Genomic DNA, 15633 nt, shown 5'->3' on the forward strand with positions numbered 1-15633 from the left:
TTTATTGTTCTGGCAGGTGTCATGATGACATCATTGAGGTATTGGGTGGGGGGGCTCTTCTCTCAGTGGGCGGTCTCAGGTCAGGAGAAGATCTGAGCGAATGCACTAAAGATCAGATTTGGTCCTGTCCTCTTCAGATCCAGCTCAGCTTCTGTGGAGTTTCCTGAGGGGTCGTCACTGTGCCACCTCACTGAAGAAGAGTCTTCATTGTATGCATAAACCTTTGTTTTGTAATGGTCTGCAATCCTGAGAAGTCTGGTGTTTAGACATTGATGAGACTGAGCATATAACACGGGGATGAATCCTAAATCAAGAAAGTGCCCCAGTCATATTTTGATCCAGACAAACAGCTGCTACTTTGATGGCGTTGAAGCCACATCTGTGTGATTGCAAGATGAATCAGATACTTGTGTTATGTGTTATGATGTGCGGTTTCTTTGCAGGAGTATTGCAATATCTTGCTCCACTTCTTCAAAGGGACAATGAAGGTCATACCTGCAACACAATATTCATAGGAGATACTTAAAGTATTTTTATTTATGGCTGGCTGACTAAACACGCTACAATATATATGATTCTGGTATAGCATTTTTTTTGGGGGGGGGGGCACTTGACAAAATCTGAAATGTGAAATGTAAATCTTCACACCGTTTGTAAGGAACTCCGTCTGCATTGATGAGGAACTTCTCAAAGTTCCATCGAATGTCATTGACTTTAATGGGAGACCAGTAAAGTTTCTTGATGTCTCCGATGACAGGGTTTACAAATGGAAGAGATTCCTGAAACAACCAAGTTATGAACAATGGAATGGTTTTCCAATTGCAATGACTAAATTAAACTGAATTTAACAGAACTGGTATTATCTTTAAAAATGGAGACAGCACACTGCATAAAACAACTCAATCCTATTGCAACTAATTATCATTTTAATCTGTCTGCTACAATGCACAAGGTCAAAATCTGCACAAAAACTTACAGGGGTGAATATATCTTTATATAAATGCATCATATGTTTGTACTTTTCAACCAGTCGTTACCTTTAGAAAGACATACAGAGGACTCTCATTATCGCCATTCACCTCAATCTTACTGAAGATGGGAAACTGTGGTGTGTAACCTCCTCCTGGTCTCACACACCTCAAAACATTTAGGGTTTCATGGTTTTCCTCTGAAAAAGAAAACTTAAATTATACTGAGAATCTTCAGGTTTTAAGGTAAACAATAAAATGTATGTACACTAAAATACTGTATACTCTTAACAATTTCTGTAGAAATTACAGTACGTAGTAGCCGTTTGCCAGTAACCTACTGTAGATTAAGGTTATTTACTGCCAATAGTTTGTTCAAAGTTAAATGAACATTAAACATTTACAAGTCTTTATCTTTACACAGGGGTGCTGTAAAGGGGGGGTAAACAATGACGATTCTCGCGGCCCACGAGTAAGAGGGGGCCCAGAGAAGCCCCCAAAATAGCGCTAAATTACTGCCTGTGGACGTCATAGATAGAAATGATTGTATTTCTGTTTTTATTCACACAATAAATATTTAAACTAGTTTTAATGAAAATTCATGTATTTTTAGGAAAGGTCAGAGAGCAGCAAGGCTTTATGATTTCTTTAGACAAAGTTATTGACTATGCAAATTTCAAAACGGTCAAAATGACGCCTTGTTCATTCTAATGTTAAAGACAATTACCATAAGTTTAAATGTTGCGGTTAAAATGACTGCTGGTGGCCGTTCTAGTGTTAAAAGTGCATGATAAGGGAACTCAATTTTCTCCCCATGTTAAGTCAAGAAAATGCTGGAAAAAATAACAATACACAGTTTTAGTTAAACGTTCAACACTGCAAAAAATGACTTTCTTACTTCGTCTTGTTTTCAGTAGAAATATCTAAAATTTATTAAATTAAGATGCTTTTTCTTAATGAGCAAAATGACCTAAGTAAATAAGTCTAGTTTTAAGACAAATTAATATACAATTTAAAGTGCGTTTTGCAGGTAAAATTTTTCCACGAATTTGGGCAATTTGCTTGTTGATAATAAACATTTAAATTGTTATCCATTGTATTTTATGTTGTTGGTTATCATAAAACGGAATAAAAAACGAAAAAGTACAGCGGTTTGCAAGGATTCTCCTTTCCCCCTCAACGCACTGCATGACGTCACGTTGGGGAGAGAATTTGCCTTAAGAGCATTGAGAGTGACTAGAGAGATGAGTAAAGTACAATATTCAGATTATATCAATGCAAATTATAGATAAATACATAGATATAGATAGACTAGATAGATAGACTAGATAGACAGAACGACAGATAGATAGATAGATAGATAGATAGACAGACAGACAGATAGATAGATAGATAGACAGACAGACAGACAGATAGATGGGCTAGCTAGAGATAGGCAGAAAGCCAGATAGCCTTAGCATAACTTCGTGTAGAAAGTAAACAAACAATTAACATACTCGTGCATGCTGGTTTGAGGGGGACCATAATCCTGCTGAAATGGGTGTATGCGATCTTCAGCACAAACGAATTCAGGCAGCATGACTCAAATCCTGGAAGCTGAGTGAGGCGTCACGTCGTCACATCTGGTCGCGAGGTAAGAGCCTCGAACACCGATCAAAACGCACACATTTCCCTACAGCCAGTAGCGGAGTTTCAGTCGGGAGAGTCGGGACTTTCCCGGTTGGCCGGTCTGATAATAGTTATACATTGGGAGTTATATTAGCAACACCGTCTGTCGGTCTGATGTGCGGCCGGTTCCCGCAGCCCGCTGGTCAAACTATGCAGCCTCTCTGCTCAACAAATATAAAAGTGCTCAACCCGTTCGGCCGGTCCAATCATGTCCAGGATTTATAAAAATACGGGGATCAGTGATTGGTTTCTAGCCTGTCATCCTTTGATGTAAAAAGCCGACGAACGCCTGTTTATTGCAGTATGCGGTTGGATTCAAGCCCGCTGCAGCTGCTGACCGCTGCTTCTGTGTATAAAATGATCGTGTGATTCGTTATGATCGCATAAACAATATAACAAAACTTCCTTTTATTTCACATAAAAATATATTTTAGATATTATATGATAGACTAGTAAGTGTGGATTAAGGATGTTTAAAACTCTCTAGCCTGGTGGTCAGGACATGAATGGATTGAATCAGCAGATTTGCAAAGTTTTATTTATCTCCACATATATCATAAATAATAATTAGCAGGGTAACTTTGCAGTATACCACATTATATATTTCCTATTATGTATATATGATTTCCATATTATAAACGTAAGTATTAATAAAACGGCAATAAATGTCTCATCTATTTCTATGGCTCTGGCTGAGGCTTTCATCTACTTCTACCCAACGTGACGTCATCGCCGAATTGCTTAAAAAAACCGTTAATACCAAAAACATTAAAAAAAAGGGTCTTTAAGACCTTTTTTGAGACATTTTAAAAATGATACACATATCTTGAGTGATTTATGTACCCATTAATCAACAGTGGTGGTTAACCTGCAACACGCCCTTTAAGTGAAATTGTCCTTAAAACAAGCAAAATTATCTGCCCATGGGGTGAGAAAAAAATTGTGAAATAAGATTTCTTTTTTCTTTAACACTTAATTCAAGTAAAATTTTCTCACCCCAATGGTGGTCAAAATACCATAAAAGCGCATGATTTTATGTTAATTAATATGAAAAAAGTCTCATCTGTGTTGGGGGCCCTGTCAAGATTCTTTTCATGGGGCCCAAAATCCTTAGCAGTGCTCCTGTCTTTACACAATAAAACTAAAATAACAGCCTCATGCAAAGCATTCTGGGGACCAAAAAAAAAGAAAAAAGTTGATGATGATTTCTGGTTCCCAGAATGCTTTGCATGAGACAGTTATTTTAGTTTTATTATGTAAAGACTTGTTTATTGTTCATTTAACTTTGAACAAACTATCGGCAGTAAATAACATGAATCTACAGTAAGTTACTGGCAAACAACTGCATAACTTGTTTACAGGGGGAAACAAACAAGGCAGTACTGTATGTGATAACAAAATATTCAAACCATATTTCATTCAAATCAATAGCCTGTATTTAATACATACTAAACATTTTAGTTGACAGGACTTAGACAATTTTTTTCACTGAACTATAAGTGATCTCACATATGTTAAATCAGACTGCAAGTCTTACCAGGTGCCTGTAGTCCAAACTGATTGCAAGGAAACCCAAGGATGATGAAGTTATGGCCTTCAAACTTCTTCATAAGTGCATTCATCTTGTGATACTGTTTAAAAATAACAGTCAGAGGATTTATGTTAGTTCTGAAACAAAATACTTGCATTGCTTTTAAGGCATATATTCTCTCTACTACACAAATATCCTGTACAGTACACATTACGTGTTTCACAAAACCATCCTTACCTGTACCTAAAAGTATTATACAATGTGTAAGTATGTTGAAAGCCATTACATTGGTATTTTCACCACATAGCGAACCCCTGTTTAACCTCATGAATGTTTATCAGTACTGTGCATTTAAGGTTTGTTTAGTTTTAGCGTTTTTACAACTTTCCTTAAATCAAAATGCTTGTTTAAAATTTTGTTTTTTTTTGTCTTACATCCTCTAACATTTAAATATAAAGGGATGCACAGTTACCTCTTCAATGGTGGACCCTCAGAAGGTCGCCACATTTACAATGAGAAGAACTTTTCCTCTGTAGATGCTGAGTGGAGAAGTCTTCCCCTCCAGTGTCTCCACGGTAAAGTCAAAAACTGAATGTGATGTCATATTTGCTGTAATATCTCTTGTCCTATAAGCTTGTGTATCAAAGTGATCAATCTGTCCTAACCCGTGTCCCTCGGCTGTGTTTCATTCAGTGTTTTGTAGCTCTTGGCTCAGCAGTGGTTCTGCATGGATGAATCTTTTGTTTCTCAGCATCCCTGTGAATTGAGCTGTGCATTTTGTGTTTACAATGCCAACCCTAAAGCTCATGTATGAGGCTATTCTCATTTCCAGGTTCCAATTGTAATAGTATCATTAGTCAACAGAATCCTTGCATGAGTCAGGTTAAACATTTTTTTTTATGATTTACAGGAATAAAACTTACATTTTTCTAAGTAATATTTGTTTTTTGTAAAAAAGGTTGTTGTATATTACATACTTAATTATCAGCCAAAAATAGCTAAATTCAAACATAGTTATATGCTGTTATATAAATGTGTTTCATTATCTATTCTTTTGGTTACTAGGGCTGTTCAAAGATTCATCTTTATTAATCACATACAAAATAAAAGTTTGTTTTTGCATAATATATTTGTGTGCATTGTGTGTAATTTTTATGTATATATAAATACACACATACTGTATATGCATACATTATTTTTTTATGTATGTATATTTTTAATTTATAATATAAAATATATCAAAATCTAAATAAAAAAGAATAATAATATAGCACTAGTTATTGTAATCGTTACTTCTCTTCTGTTCAATAATAACAGGTTAAAGGTAAAATCAGATAGAGACAGCATTTAAGTAACAAGAGCGCACTTCCTCCTCCAATCCGTTAGGTGGCACCAGTGAGCTGCGCGCGTTCTCGTGAATCCAAATGAGCGCACGCAGAAGCAAAACACGGAAGCGTCAGTCAGCTGTTTGTCAATGATGACAAATAATGTACGAGTATCAGAGGAGAAACTCAACATGGAGCAAAAACCCGATGATCGCATGCCATGCAATAGGTATATTTAATCTTCCTAAAGGGAGAATAATGAAACGGAGGTCAAAACAACTGTGCATGTAGTTATTTATTTATAAACAAATACCCATCCTCTCCTGCATCCTCACTAACGCATTCATGCATTCAGTGAATAAATTAGATGCTCGTGCAATCTGGAGTGTCAGTTTAAACACTGATCTTGCACGTGACTTCACTGTTATGCATGCTCGTTTGTAAAGCGTATGTGATAACCACTTAAGTATTTTCCATATGCCTATCTGTAATGTCCATAATCTAAACTGTTTCTGTTTTGCTTGTGTGACAGCTGTCAGTCTTTACACCGAAACAATATTTATAAATATGTATCTATAAAATCAGATTAAGTTGTCAGATTAAGCTGTGTGTTTTGTGTTATGACAGCTGTCACCTTCTGGATTTGCCATGGGAAGATGTTTTGGTGACACACGTCTTCTGCTACCTGCCGCTGCGTCACCTGGTCAGCCTGCAGCGCGTCAGCAAGAGTTTTCGTTCTCTGGTTCAGGTGTACCTGGACAACTGTCACACATTTGACCCCGCACAGGTGAGACACTTTCACACCTGCATATATGAATTACATGTGGATTTTTACTGTGTATGACAGTCTGAATGTGACACACAAACTGTGGTATCTAATCTATAATATAAGAAACATGAGGAGCTGTATTTTTAATAGCTAATGTTGATATGAATAGTTAAAGGTATTTATTGTCAAAATATGCACAATACAGTAACGGTTCAAAAAAAAAAAAAATGGACTTTGTTATAATTTCACTTATAATTTCAATATAATTTTCAACAATTTTCAATAAAATTTTACTTAACATGAGCAGCGAATTGTTACTTTTGACCCTGTCAGCTGTGTTACACTTGTTTTTAGTAAATACACATGACTATGACTTTGTTAATATGTAGATGCAAATATATTTTGTCATTTATCTTTGTAAAAAAAAATGAAATTTCATTTTCATTTTAAATTTCAGTTTTATCAAAAGAAAACAGACACTACAAACTTGAATTGTTGAGAATAACAATTTTTTTCAACAGTATGAACACTATGAACTCCTGACATTTAAACCCGATTTACTTTTATTTTGGAAAAACTTTAAAAAGTCAAACTTCAGGATGTGTTAGGTCACTAAATAACCTGTAGATTGATCCGTATCGTAACAGATGAAACCAGACACACAACACATTATAAGAAAAAAATGACCACTTTAGAAATTTACTTATCATGGTTGAAAACACCTTTCTGGACATACACGCAGAAAACTATGACGAAATAACGCAATATTTGTCAGCTCTGTCAAGGTTTGTGTGCAAAAGATGATGTCATAGTTGCAAATGCAAATGTAATCAGGGTTTGGAGAAAATCACTTTGTACTTTCACCCCGGTTCTCCCCTACTGAACAAAACATCCATTAATGTAATCCAAATGACTCCATGGTTTAATATATGATTTAGCAAAATGTTATATTTGTGAGAAATTTTTTTTTTTAAATCAATAACTTTTGACTCTCTATTGCCATCTCTGTTTTAACTATAAAATTGCAGTTATCTGTGAAGTAATTTTCTGTGCTTCGACTAGCCATAATTCTTCAATATATATGAATCTGTCAATATACATCGACATGACATTTAAAAGTATAACGTAAAATATCATAAAAGTATGATATACTGTATCTGTAAAAGTCTCATTAATCTGACATCTTTGTTTTGACTAAATGAAAACTTAAATGTTTCAAAGTAAATTTTTGAACTTGGATGCATGGCCGTCGCCAGAACATACAGAAGGGGGGCATTTTGTTTCCATGGGGGGGGGGCACACTTCATAAAGCGAGAAACAGAATGAACAACTAAAACTCATTTGAAAACTCATTTTAAATAGACCAATACGAGGCTGTCCAGTCTACAATGACAATAAAACAGATAAGAGACCTCATGCCGATACATGATTTACCAAGAGTCTTCAGTTCCACAACAACGCAAAAATAATAACAATACATACCAGGTAGCAATTAAACAAACGTGATTTGTAGCACATTAAAGTGTACTCACCTTAAACTAATCTCATAAAATCTTATAAGAACTTAATCTTTCCTCTCATATAGATTTTTGCACGTGACTTTTTCTCAGACATGAGCTGAATGAGCTGATGATGGCACAGAACCACCAAAATTTTATTTTAAGTAATATATATACTGTATGCTTACTGTATAACCATCTTATATCATTTAAGTGATATAAATGGCATACCCTAACAAGGAATGTTACTGTTGGAGATATTGTGGCTGTGTGATCAGAATGCATTGAGGGGCCAGTTCAAGCTTGGAAGAGTTGTTAGTGTTAACCCTGACCCTGGAGGTGTTGTGCGAGATGTAAAGGTTGGAATCGTTCAAAGCTGTTGTGTCCCTGTTGCAAAATCAACACCCAAGCATCCTGTTTCTAAAGTCCAGAAGGACTTTCAGTCCACAATTTTACACAGGGATGTCAGACGATTGGTTGTCTTGTTGCCAGCTGAGGAGCAGCTAGGAGGCCTAGGAGAAAAGCTCTGATTAAGCCGCCATTGAACTTGCGATCTTTCCAGCGGTTTCTTGGAAAGATCGAGTGGGAGGTGTTCTGGCAAGCTACTGGCGCCCCCTCTCAGCCAGATTGCACTAGTTAGAATGCACCAGTTCGAATGCATCAGCCAGCATGCACCAGGTGAAGTTGATTCACTAATTAGCAGGGCAGACGCAGAGGTAGCTTTAGAGTAGCAGTTTTGAGTGATAACAAGAAACAAAGCAGAACTAACTGAGAACAAAGCACTGCAAGCCTGCCATTTCTTGGATTTAAAGATCCTTTGTGCAGAATTAAGCTACTACAAACAATGAAGATGTAGCCGGTGAGCTTTTATATCTTTATTCTATGGGTCATTCTTAAAGTGCATTTGGACATTATTTGTTTGGTTGAGGTATTAAGCTTTCTAAAGTAAATTGTTTTGTATAAAAGACAAATGTTTAAAGTATTAAATCTTTAGAATTTAGATGTATTTACTGTGTAAGTGGCCAAATATCTGCTGTTATTTAAATGGTCTGCTTTATGGTAATTTAAAATTAAGCATTTGATCACTGTTAAATCATGTTTGTATGAAATGGTATTTGTCTGTTTGTTTTTAAAAAATAATAATATTTGTATCTGTATTTAAAGGTTTTTCACCTAATTGGTTGACTGAATGAACACTGCATTGAATTTCCAAATAAAAAAGGGAAAAGGAGAGCAAAAGTGTGGTCAATGAGTGAAACCTAGTTGGATTCTTCTTGTAGTGGGCTGACTTTTTCAAGTGAAAGAATTCTGCATATTGTTAACCTTGCAAACAGTGAGGAAGCACTTGACACCTACTATGTACCATACTACAACCAAACTCTTTTATTTTAATAAACAGAACGTCTAAAACAAAATATAAACGTATTGAAAGGTATGCTGCTGGAGACTTGCCATTGGCTGTTGTTGTATTTGAATAAATAATGAGGTGAGTCTAAGAAAGGATTACAGGGGCTATTTTGGGGATATTTTTCTATAAATATTATTCTGTTTCATATTATTATGTCTAATGTAATAACGGTAAAATGATCTGGTTAAAATTTTAAAGATCTTTTTTTTTCAAGTTACTGATGTAGGTCCTTTCCTGTGGTTAAAGAGAGAGCGTTTATTGACCGAGAGAGAGTGAGAGCATTCATACTAAAAGTGCTTAAGTTCATGTCATATTTTTTTGTCTTAAATAATAAGTTTGACCATATGATTAGAAGGGCACACTGTGCCATCTGGGGCAGGGCACTGCCCCCTAATGCCCCCCCCCCCCCTTGGCGACGGGCCTGCCTGGATGACTTACATGATCATAGGATAAAGTTATCTCTGTGTCAGTATTTTAATCCCTTCATGTGTTGAAAAACCCTGCTGATATTGTTTTAGCTCTGCAGAATTCCCCTTTTTGATTGGAGTCTCTCTGCAGTTTGAGCTTTTATTCTTTTAACAAAAGATAAATTCCTGGATGTAATAAATTGACATTGAAATCTGACAAGATCAAGCAAATTACCATTGCAAATTGGGGTACATTATTAGCTCAATTATCTAAATCTATCATTATTTTAGCACATTTTTAATGTACTCTCCTTGTATTTCTCCTCAGACCGGACCTCACATTCCCAAAGAAGCTTTCTGCTCCATGCTTCATAACAATCAAGTTCTCCATCATCTCTGCATCAATAACTGTTCTGATTGGATCACCGATAAAGAGCTGCTGCCCGTGATTGGTCAGAACCAGAAAATGCTGCGTGTGGACATGCGTGGCTGCGTCCACTTAAGCCGTCACGCCCTGGTAGCCGTGTCTCTCAGCTGCCCGCGTCTGCAGCACCTGAGCCTCGCTCACTGCGAATGGGTTGACGTCCTGGCTCTGCGCAGTCTGGCGGATCACTGCTCGGACCTGCGCTCGCTGGATCTGACCGCCTGCAGACAGCTGAAGGATGATGCCGTGTGCTATGTGGCTGGGAAGTGTCCGGCGCTGCGTTCGCTATCCGTGGCGGTTAATGCAAACATAACAGACACGTCTGTGGAGGAAGTGGCCAAACGGTGCAGAGAGCTGGAGAGCCTGGACCTTACTGGCTGCTTACGAGTACGAAACGAAGCTATCAGGTGTGCAAACTTTAATTGAAACTAAAGTGCAAAAATTTTTTCTTCAGAAACAGCACATTATGGGGTCATGATTTTTATTATTACTGGTTCCGGTTGATAAGAAATTGTCTTTATGATTCGTTGTGTGTGTTTGCAGGACACTAGCGGAGTACTGCCCCAAACTTCAGTCTCTTAAAGTCAACCACTGTCACAACGTAACAGAGTCCAGCCTCGGTGTCCTCCGTCGACGTAATGTAGAGATTGACGTTGAACCTCCACTGCAGAGGGCGCTCGTGCTGCTCCAAGACGTTGTGGGATTCGCTCCATTTATTAACTTGCAGATTTAACAGGTGAGATAATAGACCAGAACTAACTTCCACATCATCTTCTTGACTATTTCCCCACCATTGACAAGTTATCTCATCAATTAAGAAAAAAAGTTTCCCTGCCATGGGCAAGTTTTTACGGCAATCCATATTTCCGCTATTATCCACTAAGTGGCGCTCTTACACGAGAAATAACCTACCCATATTTGAGAGGTGATAAAAAGAAAACAAAAAAAGATAGGATTAAAGTTTGTTTTTTTTTAAAGCAGAGGGCCTGTTCTTCCATTTGGTATGTTGTATGTTTATATATTTAAAGAAGAAAATTTTAGGGAAGGAATTAAACTTCATAAAAAATCCTGGTGCTGGTGGCAACATTTTATAAAAAACGCTGGCAGGGAAAGAGTTAATGTACTTTACTAGTTTGTTGTGTACACTGATTTCATGTGCATTAGGGCTGCAAGATATATCGAAATTACTAAAATAATAAAAGTGCTTACTACAATATGCATACTGCAATGCTAGGTTTTCCCAAACTGGGGTTAACGAACCCCTGGTGGTTCTGAGGGAATTGCAGGGGGTTCGTGAGTTGATGAAAAACTATTAATTAATTACCATCAAATCTTAACATGTAAAACATTACTTTATTAAAAATAACTTAAAACACTAACAAAAATATATATTTTAATTGTTTAATCTGCATGTCATGTGACCATAACATAACACTGCAAGAAAACTGAGAACTCATGCAAAATGGACAGATAAGTTTTATGTACCAAGGTCCAATAATAGTAAGGTCCAGGTACTAATAACAATAACTATGTAAAATAATACTGATAAAAACTGTAAAACGAATAAAAAATAAAAGTCTTTAAAGTTAAACATGCAAATGTATCGAGCCACTAAGGTGACATTGGAGTAAAAAATCTAAAGTTTAGTTTCATGTGCTCACGTGAAACTTTCATGTGCAGATTTTTTTTTAAGTTTAGTTTTGTGTCCTCACGTGCGCACGCGAAACTAAACTTTATTTAAATTTTGCTCCATGTCCCCTTAGGGGCTCGGTACAAATGTGCTAATAAATGATTTAAATATTTACCTAAAATCTCAGGGGCTAATTGAAGTAATGATTTATGTAAATGGGGTTCGTTTGACAAAAAAAATTGAAAAAAATAGCTGAATTACTGTAGTACTTTAACAAAGTTATGTATAATCAAAGTTTAAGTCGATGCAAACACCAGAGAGAATAGCGAGACAGAGCGAGGGATGCTTTTTTTTTTCAAAAAAAGCTAGCTGAAACATGCATGCTGGTTATAATTTTCATTTAAGTATATTCTTATATAATTTAAATGGATTTTAGAAACTAAAAGCATTATTGTGTTGTATATCATTTTATTTAACAAGTTATTGCATTGTTCTTCATTACAGTGTGGTGTGCATCATTGCAGATAACTGTTGACCTTGTAATCTTTCATCTCATGCTTTGCTGACTTCCCCTAGGCTTTGCAGGCTATTTAGGAATGTTAAACAATTGCAAATAGTTATTTTTAGACTATTGTAAGTAATTTTACTCTGCTAAAATCTTGCCAAATATTTCAATTCATAGCTATGCAGCTTTAAAATATTTCTCAAAATAGATGTTTCATCTTGACTTTAAATTCACAAACGTAATGAACCCATTTCAGATTAAATCAGATAAACATTTTATACAGATTCATTAAATTACATGAATGAAAATGATTAGATTTCTGTATTAATGTATTGTTTTGTTTTATAGGAATTCTCTCGTCCATGATCTCTGGAATAGACTGACTTTTGAACACGCACATTTTTACACCAATGCAATATCACTGGACATGAAATCCACAAGTGCTTGTTTCATTTTGTGTGTTTTAGCATTCAGAAACGGAAGAATGATGGAAAAAATTGATCTTATTTATTTATGCAGCTTGTTTGTTTTTGTGCAGAAACCAAATGCTGTATAATTTTGCACTTATGAAATATTGAAATACTTGCACTTTTCAGGACATCTGATGGATTAACCACAACCCCCAGCAATATTACCTCTCATTTCCTCTCTGCTTTATTTTACAAATCAGAAAACAGGAAGGCAATACTTACAAAAATGAATCCAGGGAACAGTTATGGTTTACAAAATGCACACTAGTTAGTAGATGTGTTGATTTTATTTTTTATTACTTTAAACATGAAAAGTAATGTGTTGCCATTCTAAGAATTCAACAACTTGGATTCTTTTTAGTTTGCATTTCAATCAATTTAATAAGAACTCAAGTGAAAAACAATCAAGTTATATTTCCAACTTCTCGATTTAGGGTAATTTTGCCCTCAATTTTCTTTCTCATTTATTACAGTGTTATAGTTTGTTCAAGTAAGACAAATTTTATTATATGTCCAAAAAAGTTCCTTTGATAATATTTTATGAATATCCAAAATGAGCAGAACTCGAAAAATAATAATCAGAAAGTGTCACAGTGTTCTTATATTACAAGCTGGGGGTCTTTCAGGACCACTATACTATATCTGTAGCTTTATTCTGAATATTTTAATAAGTATAAAGACAAAAGGGTAGTTTAGTTTTTCTTGGATTTTTGTTTTGTTTTTGATGATTTTTTATTAACATGATTTTACAGTATCACAACATTAATTGATGTTTGCACATTATGCTTGCTATGTTTTTGTATAATTCTGTGAGCACTTGTTACAAATGGTTATAAATTATTAAGTGCATAATTGTTTTATGCAAAGTACTGAGAAATTATAAAGTCTTGCAAGTCGACTAATTGGATGTGTTGTTGGGATGATTGACATTTAAACATGCAGGCTTTTATTGCAATGATTAACCACCAGAGTGCACTTTACTAGATGGATGGATGCAGTGTTCAAATTGAAGGGGGGCTTGGGTGGTCCTGGAACTTTAAATTCCATGCTGGGCTGCCACTGTCCATTATTTGTCCCGCAATTTCACAATAAAGTAATCAAAAAGATTTCTGTATGAAATAAATGTAAACTATTAAGTGTGCCTCACGCTGTTTTCTGGAGAAATTGACAGACTTATAGATTTAGGATTGGTTTGGGGGGCTCAAACTATTATTTCACACTAATTTGAGGGGCAAAATTTGTTAGGGTTTCTTTGATTAAAACATTGATCCAGGACCAACAAAAAGAATGTTGATTTAGGATCACATCTTAATTTGTAAAATCACGGTGACCCTATAATGACGAGAGGAAGGGGGCTTGGCCAGGGCAGCTTAGATGGGGACCCCCATAATCTTTGACATAATTCGAATACTGGATGGATGGGTAGATGATTGACGGACAGACCAACATTGCTCAAAATATCTTTAAAATAATTTATACAGGTCTGTAACAACTTGAGGGTGAATAAATTATGACAGATTTTTTATTTTTGGGTGAACTATACCTTTAATTTTCTCATGACGCACGAGACAGACTTGTTTTGCAGGTCTTTTGTGTGCCACTTAGACAAAGAATTAAAAATTGAACACACTGACCTTTATTTTAACAGTACAATTTTTTAATGTAAGGTCAGACCAGTGTTTTTAGTTTGTGCCTCTGTTGAGACTCGACCTGAAAGTCTCGTCACACCTGTCACTGAACTCAGCACGAGTGCGCGCACCGAGCATTGAATAATACGCACTGCTCGCACACTAGATCTAGAAATAGAGTTAGCATATAGAAAAGATATTAAGATAAAACAGGTGTCAAAATGGGCGTGACTTAGTGTCCCGTAAGTTATGTAATAGCATATGAATGACCTTTAGAAAGATGCACGTTTAATTATAGGTTTTAATTAATATATTTAATTTGAATTATTTAACTTTTCATTATGTATGCACAAAAATCAGATAGTAAGATAAATATCAAAATAAAGTAATCATGAAAAATCCACATAAAGTTTATACAAAACGCAATGATGTGTTATAATTCGTTATTAGCTTGAATTGTTCAATAATTTCCATGCCCTTCTCTGCGCAATTTAACAATAAGCTTTATTCCAATGAAGGCTTTGGGTTTTTTGAGCCTCCAAGCGCCACCTGGAGGGAATAAAACTTTATCTAACATACAACAGAAAGAGTTTGGCACACACTGCACGATTAATAGGAGTAGTGCGGTAGCGCGTAGTTACCGGCGGGGCGGGTGCGAGTGTATGCGCGTGTGTGCGCTCTCACGCCAATGCGCGACTCTGAGTTACAAACACACTCTGTACTCTCCGTATCCTTCCCGACAAACACGAATGCAGGACAGTGGCGTGAAGCAGTTCACTTCAGATCTACAAACCCAGTTAAAGACCCTGGATGATAGAGATGAAGAGGATGATGATGATGACGATGTGCGCACGCGGACTGCAGTAACAGCAGCACGGACCGCATTCCTGTATCCATCCATTCATCCCTGCACCTGAGTCCCCGGTGAGAGTTTGTGTTTTTTGCATATCTGTTGGGTTATAAATAGATCTGAGTATGATACGCATTTGTGATTGTGTTGCATGATGCATGCAGACGCGTTTGAATCAGTGTTTGGTTAAAAATCCTGTTGATTTTTTTGAGATTTGGCCTGAGATTGCATGTCTCAAAGGACATTATACACACGGCCCTAAATGCAATAATTAAATATTAATGTGGTACTAATGTTAGGGACTGGGTTTTTATTTTTTTGCTGAGAAATAAGGCTGGAAGTTCTTCAGCGAGGTTGTAAGCGTCAACCAGTTGATCATGCTAGGACATTGAGGTCATAATAACTCAGAGATGTGGGACTGATGTTCTGATGTATGATGTTTGTGTGAATAATTTGTTCAGATTATGTTCAGTTTGAGCCTGAAGTGTGTAGTTTTGAGCTGATGTGTGAATTATGTGTTGCTGATGGTATATGATGTGCTGTAGCTCACC

At 36.1% G+C, this 15633-nt stretch overlaps 3 protein-coding genes across 3 annotated transcripts in view; 2 read left to right on the forward strand and 1 right to left on the reverse strand.

Moving 5' to 3' along the window:
- Positions 1–285: 285 nt before the first annotated feature.
- On the reverse strand, positions 286–4269 carry gpx9 (glutathione peroxidase 9). The gene is made up of 4 exons (XM_065260613.2): positions 4174–4269; positions 1038–1168; positions 649–779; positions 286–495 (listed from the first exon to the last, which is right to left on the reverse strand). The coding sequence occupies exons 1-4, from the start codon at positions 4256–4258 to the stop codon at positions 420–422; spliced, it is 423 nt and encodes a 140-aa protein (XP_065116685.1). The 5' UTR covers positions 4259–4269; the 3' UTR covers positions 286–419.
- A 1333-nt stretch (positions 4270–5602) lies between these two features.
- On the forward strand, positions 5603–13943 carry fbxl15 (F-box and leucine-rich repeat protein 15). The gene is made up of 5 exons (XM_065272251.2): positions 5603–5721; positions 6120–6279; positions 9904–10406; positions 10543–10735; positions 12483–13943. The coding sequence occupies exons 1-4, from the start codon at positions 5642–5644 to the stop codon at positions 10730–10732; spliced, it is 933 nt and encodes a 310-aa protein (XP_065128323.2). The 5' UTR covers positions 5603–5641; the 3' UTR covers positions 10733–10735; positions 12483–13943.
- Positions 13944–14903: 960 nt separating this feature from the next.
- Positions 14904–15633, forward strand: part of LOC135743125 (PH and SEC7 domain-containing protein 1-like) — a 61575-nt gene continuing 60845 nt past the window's right edge. Inside the window, exon 1 of the mRNA XM_065260679.2 lies at positions 14904–15156. The gene's annotated coding sequence lies outside the window, so the exon portion shown is untranslated. The remainder of the gene's footprint in view (positions 15157–15633) is intronic.

This window comes from Paramisgurnus dabryanus, chromosome 1 (genome assembly GCF_030506205.2).
Source record: "Paramisgurnus dabryanus chromosome 1, PD_genome_1.1, whole genome shotgun sequence".
In the NCBI taxonomy this organism is placed as follows: domain Eukaryota; kingdom Metazoa; phylum Chordata; class Actinopteri; order Cypriniformes; family Cobitidae; genus Paramisgurnus; species Paramisgurnus dabryanus.

Bases quoted from the DNA above. Each gene is read 5' to 3' on its own strand.
- gpx9 (XM_065260613.2), bottom strand. From the start codon at position 4,258: ATGAATGCACTTATGAAGAAGTTTGAAGGCCATAACTTCATCATCCTT. The intron at 1,169-4,173 runs GTAAGACTTGCA...TTTCTTTTTCAG, and splicing joins GTTTGGACTACAGGCACCTG to AGGAAAACCATGAAACCCTA. The intron at 496-648 runs GTGTGAAGATTT...ATTGTGTTGCAG, and splicing joins GACGGAGTTCCTTACAAACG to GTATGACCTTCATTGTCCCT.
- fbxl15 (XM_065272251.2), top strand. From the start codon at position 5,642: ATGATGACAAATAATGTACGAGTATCAGAGGAGAAACTCAACATGGAG. The intron at 5,722-6,119 runs GTATATTTAATC...GTGTTATGACAG, and splicing joins GATCGCATGCCATGCAATAG to CTGTCACCTTCTGGATTTGC. The intron at 10,407-10,542 runs GTGTGCAAACTT...GTGTGTTTGCAG, and splicing joins GTACGAAACGAAGCTATCAG to GACACTAGCGGAGTACTGCC.